We start from the raw sequence: 13,405 nt of genomic DNA, 5'->3' as shown, positions 1-13,405 counted from the left end.
CTCACAACTCACTCTTGGGGGACTTGGAGCGACAAAATGGCGATGGATGGACAGACGCAGCCCGCTGTCTAGGTCTGTGAACGGGGTCTGCCACCGACGTCCGAAAGTGTCCATTGCACCGCCGTCGCGGCAGCGTGTGGTACACATGTTACCAAAAGGGCAAGATGGACACCTCGTTTGTTCTATTCATGGACATTGAAGAAACTGGAGGCGAGTGACGACCCACTGAGCACGGTAAGCCCAATTACCCAGCCAAAGGTCTCGGAGGGACGGCGCGTCGTCCAGAGGCATCGCAAAACGTTCCTCCTCCCGGCCACCTCGTCTCTGTAAACGACGGCAACAGCCCACCCAGAAACGGTGTGATCCCAGCCACGATACCACGAGGCGACATGGTTAAACCGGAGAGAGAGGCTGTGCAGCTGTCACGCAGCGAAGCCAAGTCGGGTTGTCGGTGAGAACGAGTGCCCGAATCGGTTGTACGCAAAGCAACGGAGTTCGGGTTCCGTCCCATTAACTGGTGTTTTCGTCTTCATTTTCTCCACGTCCCGTGATCCGCTGACCATCAACCCACCGTTCCACATCGTCTGACTTACAACAAGCTTGTTTCCTGTGGCTCCCAATCCAGGACCCGTCCTGCAGCTGTGCAGCGGTATATTCCGAACCAAGAGGGTGAAGCTGCCAGAGCGCGCGAGTTTCCGTCGTTGGCGAGTGGCGAGCCCCTGCTCAAGTCACCCGGACACGAGGCTCGAGCCGCTCGCCGTTCGTTCCTTGCTGGCTCCATCTCTCAACCAACGAATTCGAGTTTGATTATCCATTCAAAGTGCTTCTCACTTTACAGCTCAACCGCTACTTCCCGTTGGTCAGAGAACAGGGCGAGGGTATCTTGACACCCAGGTACGCACGCAGAATTGCGAGCTTTGGACCTCAGCGTATTATCCTCCAAGAACGGCGGCGTTGTGGATCGGTATCGCGCCATTACTGACACCAAAACTGTCGTGGAGCATCCTGACTGCGTCACTGTCACTTCTCTGCGATGTTCCTTCCTGTCACCTTCAGCGTCACTGCATCCCACGCCACCGGCCACACTTGGACACATGGGTACTCGTTCTCTGATTGACGGCAGGTTTGCCTGGTCACCGCGTCTTCTCCCTTCCGCTTGCCGACTTGTTCTAATCTTATGCCTGCATGCCAGAACATCTGTATTCTCTCCAGCTTCAGGCATCCCCGGTCCTCCAGAATGGGCGGGGGGCTTCCCCCAACGAACGAGTTGACGAGACCATGGCAAGGTGAAGCCGCCGCCTTCATTGCAAGGCAGTGAGACCGGTGTCACCTCGTCGCGTACAAGGGGAAAACGTGGATCGACCACTTAGTGCAACGAAGCCGAAGCAGTTTCCCGTCATGCTGCAACATGCGTGGTCACCCCACTCAGCAACACGACGAGCCATCCCTCAGTGTCCACACCTACGTCGTGACCGCCAAGCGCCAGTGGCCAGTGGGGTTCACCACCACCTATGCCGTTGTCCCCATCCCCGACCTTCTTATGGATATGGCCCGTCTCGGTCCTCGACCTGTGAACACTTTGTGTCCCGAGCAGAGAATTCAGATAACGCAACAGGTTGGACTCTCCCCGTGGCCGATATCCAACATACCTGGGCGGGGTGGGTAAGGGTTAGCGCCTGCTTGATAAAACTGGACGAGTGCTTCTGCTTCCTCGTGTGAATAACTAAGCGTATGTACCCTCGCTGACTCGTGGGTGGCTTTGCTCGATGGTACATACCTTGTGCCATTCGTGTCCTTCACGCCTCTCTTTCCCCCACCTTCCGCTCGCCTCCCCGTTCATTGACCAGTCCAAGCCCCCCCCCCCCATGTTGACCCAAGCTCATCGGCGTGCGTCTCACAAGGCCGGCCGTCCCGGTGCCACAGAGCGTCGCATAGACAGTGGCCACTGGCCGAGTGGGAGACGAGGAGCACTCACGAGGATGTCGTGGACGCGTGGAGGGGATGCCCAGGCCAGGCTGTACTGTCGGAGAACCAAACAGGACAAAGCGGTATTGACCATCGGCCCAACGATAACGGGACGCCGCTGGGGCTGCTCGAGTCCGCTAGAGACCCTCTGGTGTGATCATCAGCACATTAGCATTTGGCATGGTCCCGTGGCGTGAACAAGCGTCAAAGGCTGCTGACCCACATGTCTGCCAAGCGACCGTTGGACGACAAGGAAAGTGCCCAGGCGTGTACTCACATCCCCAAGGCATAACATGTCTGCCACACCACGCATCAACTCGTTTCCACCCGGGCAGCCGGACCCATGGACGAGAGGAAGGCATGCCCCATGCGGGCTTTATCCAGCCACATACAATCGCCAACGGTGGCCTGGACCAGACGTACATATGTACACGGTACACGCCCAGCGCGCATTGACCGGCGACCGGCTGGTCGACGCGTGCGCTCCTCCTCCATTCACTGCAGCGGCGCAGCGGCCAGCTACCTCCCAAGCCGTCCACTGTTGCCGTGTACAGCCAACCATGGGTACGGCCTGTCATGCGCGCGCTCTTGATAAGACTGACCTCATCAACGCGCCGCGGGAGCGAGCGCTCAAACTCCGTCTTGCGTCGCCTGTTCGTTCGGGTCGTGTAGCCCTCGCCCGGCTGGATGCAAGGGAAGACATCGACATGCACAGTGGGGGGAGCCATACATGTCCATGGTCAGCCACGGCCCAAGTCCCAAGGCCCAAGGCCTGCTTTCCAGCTTGTGAGACTTGTCCCTCGACTTGTCCCTCGTGACGACGACGGCGAGGACGCGGCAGACGCCAGACGCGGCAGACGCCGTAGACGCGCCAGACGCAGCACGAGACCGACTTGTTGATCACTGGATCACTGGCGAGCCGGTACACTCGACTGCGCAGCGCGACACGAAGGTTGACAGACGGACACACGACCGAAACGAGGTCGGGCACGAGGCCACGCGGTCTTCTCAAAACGATCACGAGCACGAGCACGAAGCACGAAGCAGGCTGCGTGCCAAGCCAACCTGCCTGCTCGTATAGCAAGTGATGGATTTGGATGTGCACAAGAGGCGCCGGTGGCGCCCGACGCGTCATTGGCGTTTTGGGCATGTATGTAGTCATTTCACGAAGCACGCAGTGTGGGGTGTGTGTTGGTGGTGCGGGGTTCTCTGGTTTCACACGCGTCTGTCTGGTCTGGTCTATTCAATGTTCAGTCTCGGGAGCCAACGCCATGGTCCTCGTCGCGCCTCCTCGGTTGATCCATCCCGTACACCCGTTCCGTATGTTCAGCATGTACACCCCCCCCAGTGCGGTTTCCATATGCCAGTGGGCCTCCACGGCCGCACCGTCGCGTTCAAATCAACTTGTGGCAGTCACTCTCGCATCACACTCGTACACGTCACTTCTATGCCTGGCTGGGATTCTCTTTGTGTTTCTCTTCCCTCTGGGTGGTTTCCCCTTCAAGTCTGTTGTTTGTTTTCGTTTTCCACAGGCAGGCAGGCGGGCACATGTGCGCGCGGCGCGCGCGCACGCACACAATCACCCATCAAGTAAAGGGGGGAAACCCCGTCGGTCGGTATAAAAATTGGAGTAGAATCGCATCCCCGCATCCCCCATCGCCCCGCGCACACCATCGTTCCTATCCCGAGGGGGAAGACTGGAGACGGACTCTTTGTGTCGAAAGGGGGGGTGGGGGTTGTTTACTGACGCCGTCCACCGCCGCCGTAGCCGTACTTTGGCGCCTTCTTCTCAGCGGGTTTCAGGATCTGGGAATGTCAGCTATCTGCGTTGGGTAAGGGGGACTGGATAGCTTACCTGGAAGGAGCATAGCAGGGTGTCATCGACCGACATCATCGCACCGGCATTGTCAAACTGGGAAACGTCAGCTGACCGTTCTGACGAACCTCACGACCTAGCTATACTCACTTCGCCACAGTAATTAGGAGCCGAGAAGAGGGTGACCAGCTGGCGCTTGGCGAAGAACTCGTAGCCGTCCTCGACGACCTGGTGCGCGCGACAGATGAGGTCCATGTCGTGCTTCTGGAGGAAGCGGGAGACGACGTCGGGGCCGAAAGTAAACGACACACCCCTGTCGTTCTCGCTCCAGCCGGTGATGTCCTTGTCCGGGTCGGACCAGAGGAGGTCACAGAGGAGACCAGTGTCGGGCACGTCGGTGGGGCGCATGACTCGCCTGATCTGCTCCATGGACTGGAGGTCGGGGCTGAGGCCGCCGTGCATGGTGAAGATCTTCTCGTCAATGATGGCGGCAATGGGAAGGCAGTTGAAGCAGTCGGTGAACGTCTTCCACAGCTTGATGTTGTAGCGGCGCTTGCACTCGTCGTAGAAGCCGTAGATACGGTTGATGGACGCGCACTCGTGGTTGCCGCGGAGGATGAAGAAGTTCTCGGGGTACTTGATCTTGTACGCGAGGAGCAGACAGATGGTCTCGAGCGACTGCTTGCCGCGGTCCACATAGTCGCCGAGGAAGAGGTAGTTGGCTTCTGGGGGGAAGCCGCCGTACTCGAACAGGCGGAGAAGGTCGTAATATTGGCCGTGGATGTCGCCTGAATCCTTGGTCAGCGGACTGTACAGTTTTTGTGTGCTTCTCATTGTCTTCCGTGTCTCCGCCGTCCCCACATCTGGGTGGCGCGGATTTTGATGTGGTTCGGGGGAAAACCACTTGGAAATGGGACGACACCGGCAGTACGACTTACCGCAAATCTTAATCGGCGCCTCGAGCTCGAGGAGGATGGGCTGGCCGATGAAAATCTCGCGAGCCTTGGTGCAGAGGTACTTGATCTCGTACTCCTGGAGCTGGACGGCCCTGCCGGGGCGGTTTCCACGGACTGTGGGGTGTCGTCAGTAGTTGTCCGCAGAATTCTCACGCGCGGGGGGGGCGGCGGCGGTACTCACCTTCAAGGAGGCGGTCAATGACCGAGTCGAGGTCGATCTCAGTCGAGGGGTCAGCCATGGTGGGCGGGATGGGGTGGGAGGGATGTGAGGGAGGAAGGAAGCTGTAGCCTTGTCAGCGGACCTGTGATGTAACTGATCGGTGGAGTGGACAGAGAGAGACACAGAAAGGGCGAGAAGGCGTGGTGTTTTGCCCCTCGGCGGCCAGAGCCCGTGCGGGCGGCGGCGCGCGTCTGACGTCGGCGCGCGGACTCTCGGCGTGCAAAGGACACACCACAGTGCACAACCCCATGCCAACGCGCGCGCGCGCGCGAGGGTGGTTGGACAGACACCAGTCGACAAAGGATACGACAGGAGCGCGCATTGTGATTACGTCTGCGCGCCGCGTAAACGCCCGCCGACGTTTGGGAACAGGTTTCCTTTTGACCGTCGCACTGCTCTGTCCAACCACCTGCAATCCCCCCCTGTGCGCAGTCTCGCTGCCCAAACAGTCTCTCTATCCTCTGCTCTACACCTCTCGCGACGAAGCGGGGGCGTGTACTAACACTTGGCGCGTGCACCGGCGGTCTTTATTTGCGGCGCGTCACCAGGCCGGGGACTGGGAAGGGCCTTATCGGGTCGCGGCTACGAACGCGGGGCCGGCGCGGCGAGGAGATGAGAAGAGGAGGTGGCCTGGTGTTCGCTGGGGATGGGGCCGAGGTTGGAGGAGGAGTGATGGGTGTGGGGGGTGGTTGGTAATGGCGTAGAAATGGGACACGGAGGAGGGAGGTAGGAGGAGGGAGTGGAGGAGGGGGACACGATCAGTAAGGCGAGTAAAGGATTGCGCGCGAGCGGGGCCAGAGCGGGGCGGGGGCGGGTACCGCTCTGGAGGGGGTTCGTCGGGAGTGGAGGCTCACCTATGCAGAGTGACCTGAGAGGTGCGCGCGAGGGCTTTGGGTGTGGGTGGATGAGAAGGGGGGGGGGAGGAGGCTTTGGGGGTTGGATGAGGGAGGGGGAGGGAGGTGGAATATGGATGTGGGTGGATGGGATGGGTGGGTTGCAGGTCTGTTTCCGCGCGCCTGGCTGGCAGGTATTAGGTGTGTGTGTGTTGGGTTGGTTTTGCTGGCTGGGCTGGCTGGGCTTTGGCTGGGCGGTGCGCGCACGCTGTTTTTGCGTCTGGGTGTGTGTGGTGGCCCCGGTGTGCGGGCTGCGGGCGGCGGGCTGTCTCTCTCGTCCAGCGCGTGTCCCCAAAGGGTCCGCACTCTCTGCCTGGCGGGCTCACCCACCAGCGACCCGCCCTCCGCGCACACCCGTGGGCCATCCCACCCAAAACGTTAATCCCGAAACCCCGATCCAGTGGCACCCATCCATCCTGTTCGAGGTGAGTTGTGGTGTGGTTCTTGGCTGCTGCAGTCGGACGTGTATACATATGGGCATCACAAAACAGAGCACTACAACCGGGGTATATCTCGTTCACTGGCCTACTGGGCCTCGTCGCCGGCCTCGTCATTGTGCGGCACACTGTTCGTTGTCGTCATCACCGCAGGCCTGGAAGTCACAGGAGCAGGAGCAGTGACAGGAGCAGTGGCAGTGACCGGAGCGGTGACGGGAACGGTGACAGCCGCGGCAGGGGCCGCAGCTTGAGCAGGAACAGCAGAAACGTGCTCTGCACCCCCAACGGTCGTCGCAGTCGTTGCAGTCGTTGCAGCAGCGGCACCACCGGCAGGCTGGAGAGAATCACAACGTCAGCATCGTTCTACACTGTCCCCTTGCTAAAGAGAAGCTTGGAACGTTGATGAGAGAGGAGAGGGCTGGGGGACCGGGTAGCCGGCAGAGCACACACGCGGCACGCGGGCACGCGGGGGCCCAACGTCTCGTTTCGCGGGTATCATAACGCGCAGTGCGCACGGGCCAGGTGCTGCAGGTGATGATGGACACCACCACCAGACACATGAAACGCGAACCCGGCTGGCTGGACAGCATTGGAGGAACACGATGACACTTACGGGACCGACAGCCTTCTCGACCTGCGCCACGCCACGCTGCACGGCGCTCGACATCTGGGTGAAGAGGCCAGGCTTCTCTGGGGTCGCCGTCTTGGCGTCGAGCTGCGCGCCGAGCGTGTTGAACGTCGACTGCAAAAGTGTCAATGACGCGTTGACGCAGCAAAAGGACAAACGAAGCTCAAAGCTTATCGGGGCAGGCATGCCTGGTCGCCGACGACGAACCCGTCGCTCGGCCCGTCCACACCACTCATGACTCACCTTCATAGACGCCAGACCGTACCCGAACGCGTTCTGAGCGCGCTCCGTAGCCGTGCCCTGGGAAGCACCCGTACCCGTACCCGTAGCTGTACCCGTCGCGACATGGTGGCTGGCACCCGGGTTGTTGATAGCGGCCGCGTTGAAGCCGGCCCCAGCGCCGCCAGCAGCGTGCTCGGCGCCACCACTGGCAGGGACGTCCTTACCCTTCTTTGGGTCGATCAGCATCCCATCCATCCATGCTCATGTCCATGCACTCCCCCTACCCCCCTCTCCGTCGACGCAACTCAACTCACATCGATGTACTGCGCCTTCAAGGCCTGGCCCTTGGCGAGCGCCGCGTCCGCGTACGGCCGGGCCTGCTGGTGCGCCTTGTCAATGTACGGCTTGGCCTGGTCAATGTACTAAAAGGGGCCACACGACGTCATGTTAGCACAAGTGCTTTCCTTTCTTCTCTGCGATCTCGCATCTCTGCGCGCATGCCGTGCCGGTTTGAAACAACACGACACGACACGACGCGACACGCAGAAACGTACAGGCTTGGCCATCTCCTGCGCGCGGGTGAGGAACGACTCGCCGCCCGCGCCAGCACCAGCACCAGCGCCAGCGTGGGTGGCGGGTGCGGCTCCGGTGGTGGGAACCGCCGCTGGCGCGCTGGGAACGGCGGCGTCGGCGGCCGGAGTGGCCAGCGCAGCGGCCGTGGCTGGGTGAGCGGCCGGGGCGGCGACGGGGTCGGTGGATGGGTTGGGAGCGGCCATGTTGAGACTTTGAGGACTGGTTGCGACGAAGAGAGCGATGGAGAGAGTTAGAGGTACGAGTTACAGATACAGATGGGAGAGCGCCTGTATACCGCTACTGCTCAATTAAGCGCGTGCGCGGGAGAGGCGAAAGAAGACAGAGACGATCGGGGCAGTGGGGGGAAGACAGAGCCTGACGACGAACCCCCGTTCTCAGCCAAGGACGTCATATCCCGCCGCCGCCCGCCATATCGCGCCCCATATCGCTCCGCAAGAAGCAAAAACAAAAAAAGTGCCACTCAATACATGCTACTCGATAACACTGGTTTACACGTCTCTCGTCTCTCTTTGCACGCCTGGCCTCGTCGATTTGGGCCATTCCGCACCCACCCCAGCTAGGTTCTCTTCTGCCTTTGCCCGTCTGCCACATATACTGAATGCTTTACTGTCCGGGATCCAGGCCGACCCAGCTTCCCTCGAGGCCGGAACCGCTGTCGGCCGAGCTCTGTGTGGTGCCGGCCGTGTGGATACTGGACATGAGGTCCTCGCCACCTTCGTGGTCGCTGCTCGAGGCCGAGTGCGATGCGCTCGAGCTGCGGGCCTGGGGCGACAGCGCCTTGGGAGGCGGGGCGGGGGCCGGGCCCGTCTCGGCCAGCGGGGGCAGAGCCGAGAGGACGCGCGGCAGCACGCTCGGCGGCACGATCACGAGCGAGCGCGTGAGCAGCGCGCGCTGGCCGACATAGTAGCTGGTGCGCTGGGCGCACGACGACTTGAGGATGCAGAGCATGTTGTTCTCAAACATGCCATAGTCGCGAGCCGGAGCGCCAATGCCGAGACGGTACAGGACGCGGTTGTAGATGCCCTTGAACCCACACGAAACCAAGTCGCGGAGGATCGACAAGGTCTGCGTCGGCGACGAAACGCTGTCACGCAGCCGCTGGCGGGCCTGTTCACGGCGCGACAGCGTACGCTTCTCGGTGATGATGGCTGGCAGCGATGGGAGGGTGATCTGGCCGAGGAAGACGGACACGACGCGCGCACCGGACGCCGCCTCGAGGTTGTCGCCCAAAAGGCGGTGGTTGCTCGTGAGGAGCTGCGACGCAAACGTGTCGGGCGTGGTGAGGACCGCTGCCGAAGGGTACAGGGTCACCAGCATCGGCATGTGGCCAGTGGCGCCCGGTGCAATGAGCGTGGGCAAGGCCGGGAGCGCGCCTGGCTGGGCTGGCGGCGATGGGTTGAGTGGGTACAGCGACACAAACGCGTGAATGTGCGGAATGTGCGCCGGCTGCGGGTTGTACGGGTCACCACCAGTGGCGTAGCCTGCCTTGCCCGTCGCGGGGAAACGGAGGGTGAGCGTGGCCAGCAAGCTGCGGTGGAAGGCCGGGAAGGTGGCGCTGTCCTCTGGGTCGTAGATGAGCACGCGAAGGGCAGCCTTCTCGCCGAGACCGGAGAGGCGGCGCTCGAGTGCCTCGGCCTCCTTGACGTGTGGCACAGCAACGACCACGACGTAGCCCGCCTTGAGCAGCGAAGCGGCCAGCGGGACAAGAACAGGTGGAGTGGGGGATGGAGCGAGGATCACTGCGAGGTCGAGTTGTGTCAGTTATATACATGAACCTTATCGTCATTGCGGTTGCAGCTCACCGATGGCCTCCTTGAGCATGCCGTCCTCTACGACACCGCGGGTACCAAACTTGCGCCGCAGGCGAAAGTCTTTACCGTATGCTCCAAACGGTCCGGCACCCGTCAAGAGACCGACGCTGCCGACAGTTACTGTGAGTGCAATGCCCGCGATAGCCGTGACGGCGAGTGGGTGGGACCTGGCAAAGCCGCCGGCACGGACACAAGCCCGGCTGGCGAGGGCGGGTGGAGGGGGAGGAGGGGGAGGGGGCACTGCGTCCTTGCCGAAGGGAGGGAAGGGAATGGAGATGCTGGGAGGGCCATGCATGTTGAGCGAATCAACTGGGACATGTTAGCAATTAGGGCGGTGGGGGGGACCTGGTCGTGGCTTGCGCGTCGCGGAGCGGCAACCACACATGGGGTGGCTCCGCAGGTTGTTGATGGGGGGGCGGGACTACTCACTTATCTCGTTTGACACCCGTTCCACAGTCTCGAGCATCTTGCCGGGCAGCTCGTGAATGTTGGAGGGCACCTGCGCCTCGAGCCACTCCTCGAGCTGGTCTAGCATCTGGTGGAGGTCGACGGGCATTGTTGCAAAGGGAAAGGGAGGGTGGGAGCGTTAAGAGCAAAGGCGCCGATAATCACCTTGCACCCGTTTTAAGGACGAGCTGTGGTGCGACGCGCGTGCGATAGAGGAGCTGGATGAGCCGGTGGACTGGGTTCTTGTGCGGGGTGTGCGGTGTTCGAGGGGGGGTTAGATGGTGATGATGGAGAGTGTTCGGCAAGGATGCCGGACGGACGAGGACGGGGTTGTGTCGGGTGGGTGCGAACGCGCGCAGAGGAGAGCGATGTCGTAGGCGCCTCGGCAGCAGCAGTGATGGAATGGTGCAGTGGTGGTGCTCACACTGTACGTCGGTGGCAAATCCCACCCCACCCTATGCAATATGGCTCTCGTGTGATACGGCGTGCACCGCTGGGTGTGGGTCTCGATTCAGTTGACAAAATATAACACACGTAATAAATATGTGTGGAGGAGAGCAGTGACGTCACCGGCTGCAGCCCATATGCACCCACACACCCCATCATCACTCCCGCGCTTCGTCCAGGTATAGAAACCCACACATGCAAAAGGCACAACAGACAGTCTGAACTCTCTCTCCATTACCTCACTCAACGCGTCTTGCCCCATCTCCAACCCCCTGCGACATCCGCTCCCATCTCAAATGGCTTCTCCAGCACCCAGAGCCGACGACGAGCGTCAGTCGGCCAACCCGTAAGTTTCAATGTGGCGCCGTGGCGCCCTTAGCAACAGCGGTCATTGCCGACACACCCAACGTCCCCCGCACACGCCCCCTCGTCTGGTCGAAGCCATCATGTTTTTTGGCATGTTTGTTGACGAGCAGGGCGTCTCTCTCGATGGACCCCAACAAAAGGGTGGCCAGAAACAAGCCTGCCATCAAGCCGCCTCTCAAGGACGTGCCCATGGGACGGTTGTGAGTGGAAACATGTCAAGTGTGGAGCGAGGACCCCCAAGTCCCCAGTCCCAAGTCCCGCCCCGCCGGTAACAGGGTCCCCGCAGCTTCCATGGCCATGTCGCGCATACAGTACACTGACACTTGACTCGCGCCGCTCTCTAGCCTGACGTACCTCTCCCTCGGTCTCCTCGCGCTTGTCGTATTCTACAGTTGGCGCTTTACGGTCTGGGCCGACAATGTCGGGGGATACTGGAACCTCATGACTGGACGCCGGCCGCATCCGCAGGACCCAGGGGCCGCAGGCGTCGCGGCGGGCATGGCTGCGAATGGCCGGTCGGGGGATGACCGTGGCGGCGACTCGCAGGCGCGCGGCCATGCGGCTGCGGCAGCGTCTGCTGTAAAGTCTGCCGGCGCTGGAGGCGACGTGAGTGGACCGCCGCTTACCATTGTCAGAAAAAACCCAATGACTCCTTGAGCTAAACATTTGCAGGACACCGACGCCCAGCTCGCCGAGGTGGCTGACAAGCTCGGCTACACGCCCGAACAGCTGAAGGAGGCCCTCAAGATGCTCAAGATCCTCGACCCCAAGGGCGAGGGAGCAGCTGTGCACGCCGATGCAGACGCTGCTGCAGCAGCTGCGGCTGCGGCTGCCGCCGCTGCTGAATCCTCGGCCGAGCCAAAGGAGGACGGGCCCAGCATCCTCAGTGTCGTGGGCGAGGCGCTGCTCGACTAGCTGCCATACAAACCGAGAACAATGACACATTGATATCCATCTCGTCTGGATTCCCTACTCTGCCTACCTTGTGTACATGATACATTGATCCACGAGCCGAAGAAAATGTGAAAAAAATATCCCCAGGAAACCCCAACCCACAACCAAACTAACCCTTCACGTCCACCATGTCGCCGTCCTCGAGATCCAGGTCGTTGACCGTCGAGTCGCCCGTAAACTGCTCCCCGTCGAGGTCGAGGTACATGCCCGCAGCGCGGTCGGCAGCAATGTTAAACTTGGTGCAATAGTACTTGATAAGGGTCGAAACCTTGGTTTCCTTGGTTGCACGCGTGTTGAGCTCGCCGGCGGCGCCTCGCAACTTCATCTTGACCTTGTTTTCGTCCTCGACCGGTTCGGGGACAGACGCGGCCGCCGTGTCGGGTGCGGGAGACCCGGCCTTGGACTTGGAAGGAGACCCGGTGGGGGACGCGCCAAAGTCGTCGTCGTCGCCAAACAGGCGTTCGCGCTCGGCCTTTCGTTGCAGCTCCTGCACCTTTTCCCAGACCACCTTTTCGTATGCCACTGCTTGCGTTAGCCAAATGCCGAGCACGGATGACACCCACCCATAGTCGCCGAGTACATGATCCCGAGCTGCCCAGGAGTCTGGGTCATGGCATACAGGCGCTTGTCCTCGTAGACGAGCAACAGGTCCTGTGGCCTCTTCTGAATCCTCTCAGCCAAAACTTCCACCACGTCAGACAACGGGCTGTTCTGCGGGGACCATTAGCGACCTGTTTGCTACAGTTGGCGTGCCCTGTACCCACTCGGAGAACGTGGTAGATTTGCGGACGCTCATAGTGAACAATGGCCTTTGCGCTCGCGGTCGCCTTCCTGTCCGGGTCGGCAACCATCGAGATTGTGATCATGACAGTGGGGACGGTAGGGACCGAGGAGCCATTAGCGGCCGGCGGCGGGCTGGACGGCACGTCCTCGTCCTCGTCGTCCTCTTCTTCGGTTTCTTTCCAGTGCGCACTGGTCGTCAGTTTTCGCTCTTAAGAGGCATGGGATAAACTCACAAGAGACGCTCTTTCAGACGAGCCTGGACGTCGGCGCTGAGTTGGGGCGGTGGGGTGAGCTCGACCGTCTTGCGCGCTGGTGCCTTCTCTTTGCCCTTGCCCTTGCCCTTGCCTGGGCTGGCGGACTTCTTCGACGTCGAAGGCTCGTCGTCGTCCGTCAACACGCTCCTGGTCAGGGGGTAAGCTCATGCTCGAACGGCTCGCACACGTCCACTCACAGAGGGTCGTTGCTCCCTCCCCTTGCGCTTGCGCTGTTGTCCTCGGAGCTCTCACACTTCTTGCGGCTGCGATCACTGCGAGCCCACTCGGGAAGGTGGGTCGTCGTCTTGGGCAAAGCCTTCTTCCGGCGCTTCTTTTGGGACCCGCCGTCAGAGTCCGAGTCTGAAATGACAATGGGCTCGGTGACGGCCCCACGGGTGGTGGCTGGAGGAGGTCAGTGACCGTGCTTGGGAGGGAGGAAGGGAACCGAGCAAACAAAGGGGGACGACGGTTGATCGCCGCCGAGATGTGATGTACTCACGCAGCGGCTTGGCGTAGGTCCGCTTCTTTGCGGTGAAGAACTCGGTGTCACTGTCGGTATCGGATAACTCGATGACCTCGTTACCCTTGCCCTTGGAGGACATGGTGGATGGT

At 61.1% G+C, this 13,405-nt stretch overlaps 6 protein-coding genes across 6 annotated transcripts; 2 read left to right on the top strand and 4 right to left on the bottom strand.

Annotated features, from left to right (window-relative positions):
* Positions 1–1,408: 1,408 nt before the first annotated feature.
* Positions 1,409–1,666, top strand: EHS24_002040 (uncharacterized protein; the record flags this gene model as incomplete). The annotated part of the gene is made up of 1 exon (XM_028617790.1): positions 1,409–1,666. One exon carries the CDS (start codon positions 1,409–1,411, stop codon positions 1,664–1,666), a length of 258 nt encoding a protein of 85 aa, XP_028473468.1.
* Positions 1,667–3,705: 2,039 nt separating this feature from the next.
* On the bottom strand, positions 3,706–4,976 carry PP1 (Serine/threonine-protein phosphatase pp1; the record flags this gene model as incomplete). The annotated part of the gene is made up of 5 exons (XM_028617789.1): positions 3,706–3,771; positions 3,821–3,877; positions 3,932–4,569; positions 4,720–4,851; positions 4,919–4,976. The coding sequence occupies 5 exons, from the start codon at positions 4,974–4,976 to the stop codon at positions 3,706–3,708; spliced, it is 951 nt and encodes a 316-aa protein (XP_028473467.1).
* A 1,399-nt stretch (positions 4,977–6,375) lies between these two features.
* On the bottom strand, positions 6,376–7,913 carry EHS24_002038 (uncharacterized protein; the record flags this gene model as incomplete). The annotated part of the gene is made up of 5 exons (XM_028617788.1): positions 6,376–6,621; positions 6,901–7,029; positions 7,159–7,365; positions 7,452–7,559; positions 7,692–7,913. The coding sequence occupies 5 exons, from the start codon at positions 7,911–7,913 to the stop codon at positions 6,376–6,378; spliced, it is 912 nt and encodes a 303-aa protein (XP_028473466.1).
* Positions 7,914–8,334: 421 nt separating this feature from the next.
* On the bottom strand, positions 8,335–10,098 carry EHS24_002037 (uncharacterized protein; the record flags this gene model as incomplete). The annotated part of the gene is made up of 3 exons (XM_028617787.1): positions 8,335–9,470; positions 9,534–9,851; positions 9,972–10,098. 3 exons carry the CDS (start codon positions 10,096–10,098, stop codon positions 8,335–8,337), a joined length of 1,581 nt encoding a protein of 526 aa, XP_028473465.1.
* Positions 10,099–10,732: 634 nt separating this feature from the next.
* EHS24_002036 (uncharacterized protein) lies at positions 10,733–11,717 on the top strand (the record flags this gene model as incomplete). The annotated part of the gene is made up of 4 exons (XM_028617786.1): positions 10,733–10,782; positions 10,913–11,002; positions 11,147–11,408; positions 11,475–11,717. The coding sequence occupies 4 exons, from the start codon at positions 10,733–10,735 to the stop codon at positions 11,715–11,717; spliced, it is 645 nt and encodes a 214-aa protein (XP_028473464.1).
* A 148-nt stretch (positions 11,718–11,865) lies between these two features.
* On the bottom strand, positions 11,866–13,383 carry EHS24_002035 (uncharacterized protein; the record flags this gene model as incomplete). The annotated part of the gene is made up of 6 exons (XM_028617785.1): positions 11,866–12,278; positions 12,320–12,467; positions 12,521–12,728; positions 12,773–12,940; positions 12,991–13,195; positions 13,293–13,383. Coding segments are annotated over 6 exons (1,233 nt in total), but the record flags the coding sequence as incomplete, so codon positions are not given.
* Between the last annotated feature and the right edge of the window lie 22 nt (positions 13,384–13,405).

This window comes from Apiotrichum porosum (assembly GCF_003942205.1).
Source record: "Apiotrichum porosum strain DSM 27194 chromosome Unknown scaffold_12, whole genome shotgun sequence".
Classification (NCBI taxonomy): Eukaryota; Fungi; Basidiomycota; class Tremellomycetes; order Trichosporonales; family Trichosporonaceae; genus Apiotrichum; species Apiotrichum porosum.
Note: the sequence above shows the minus strand (reverse complement) of the source record. Positions and strands in the feature narration are given on the sequence as shown.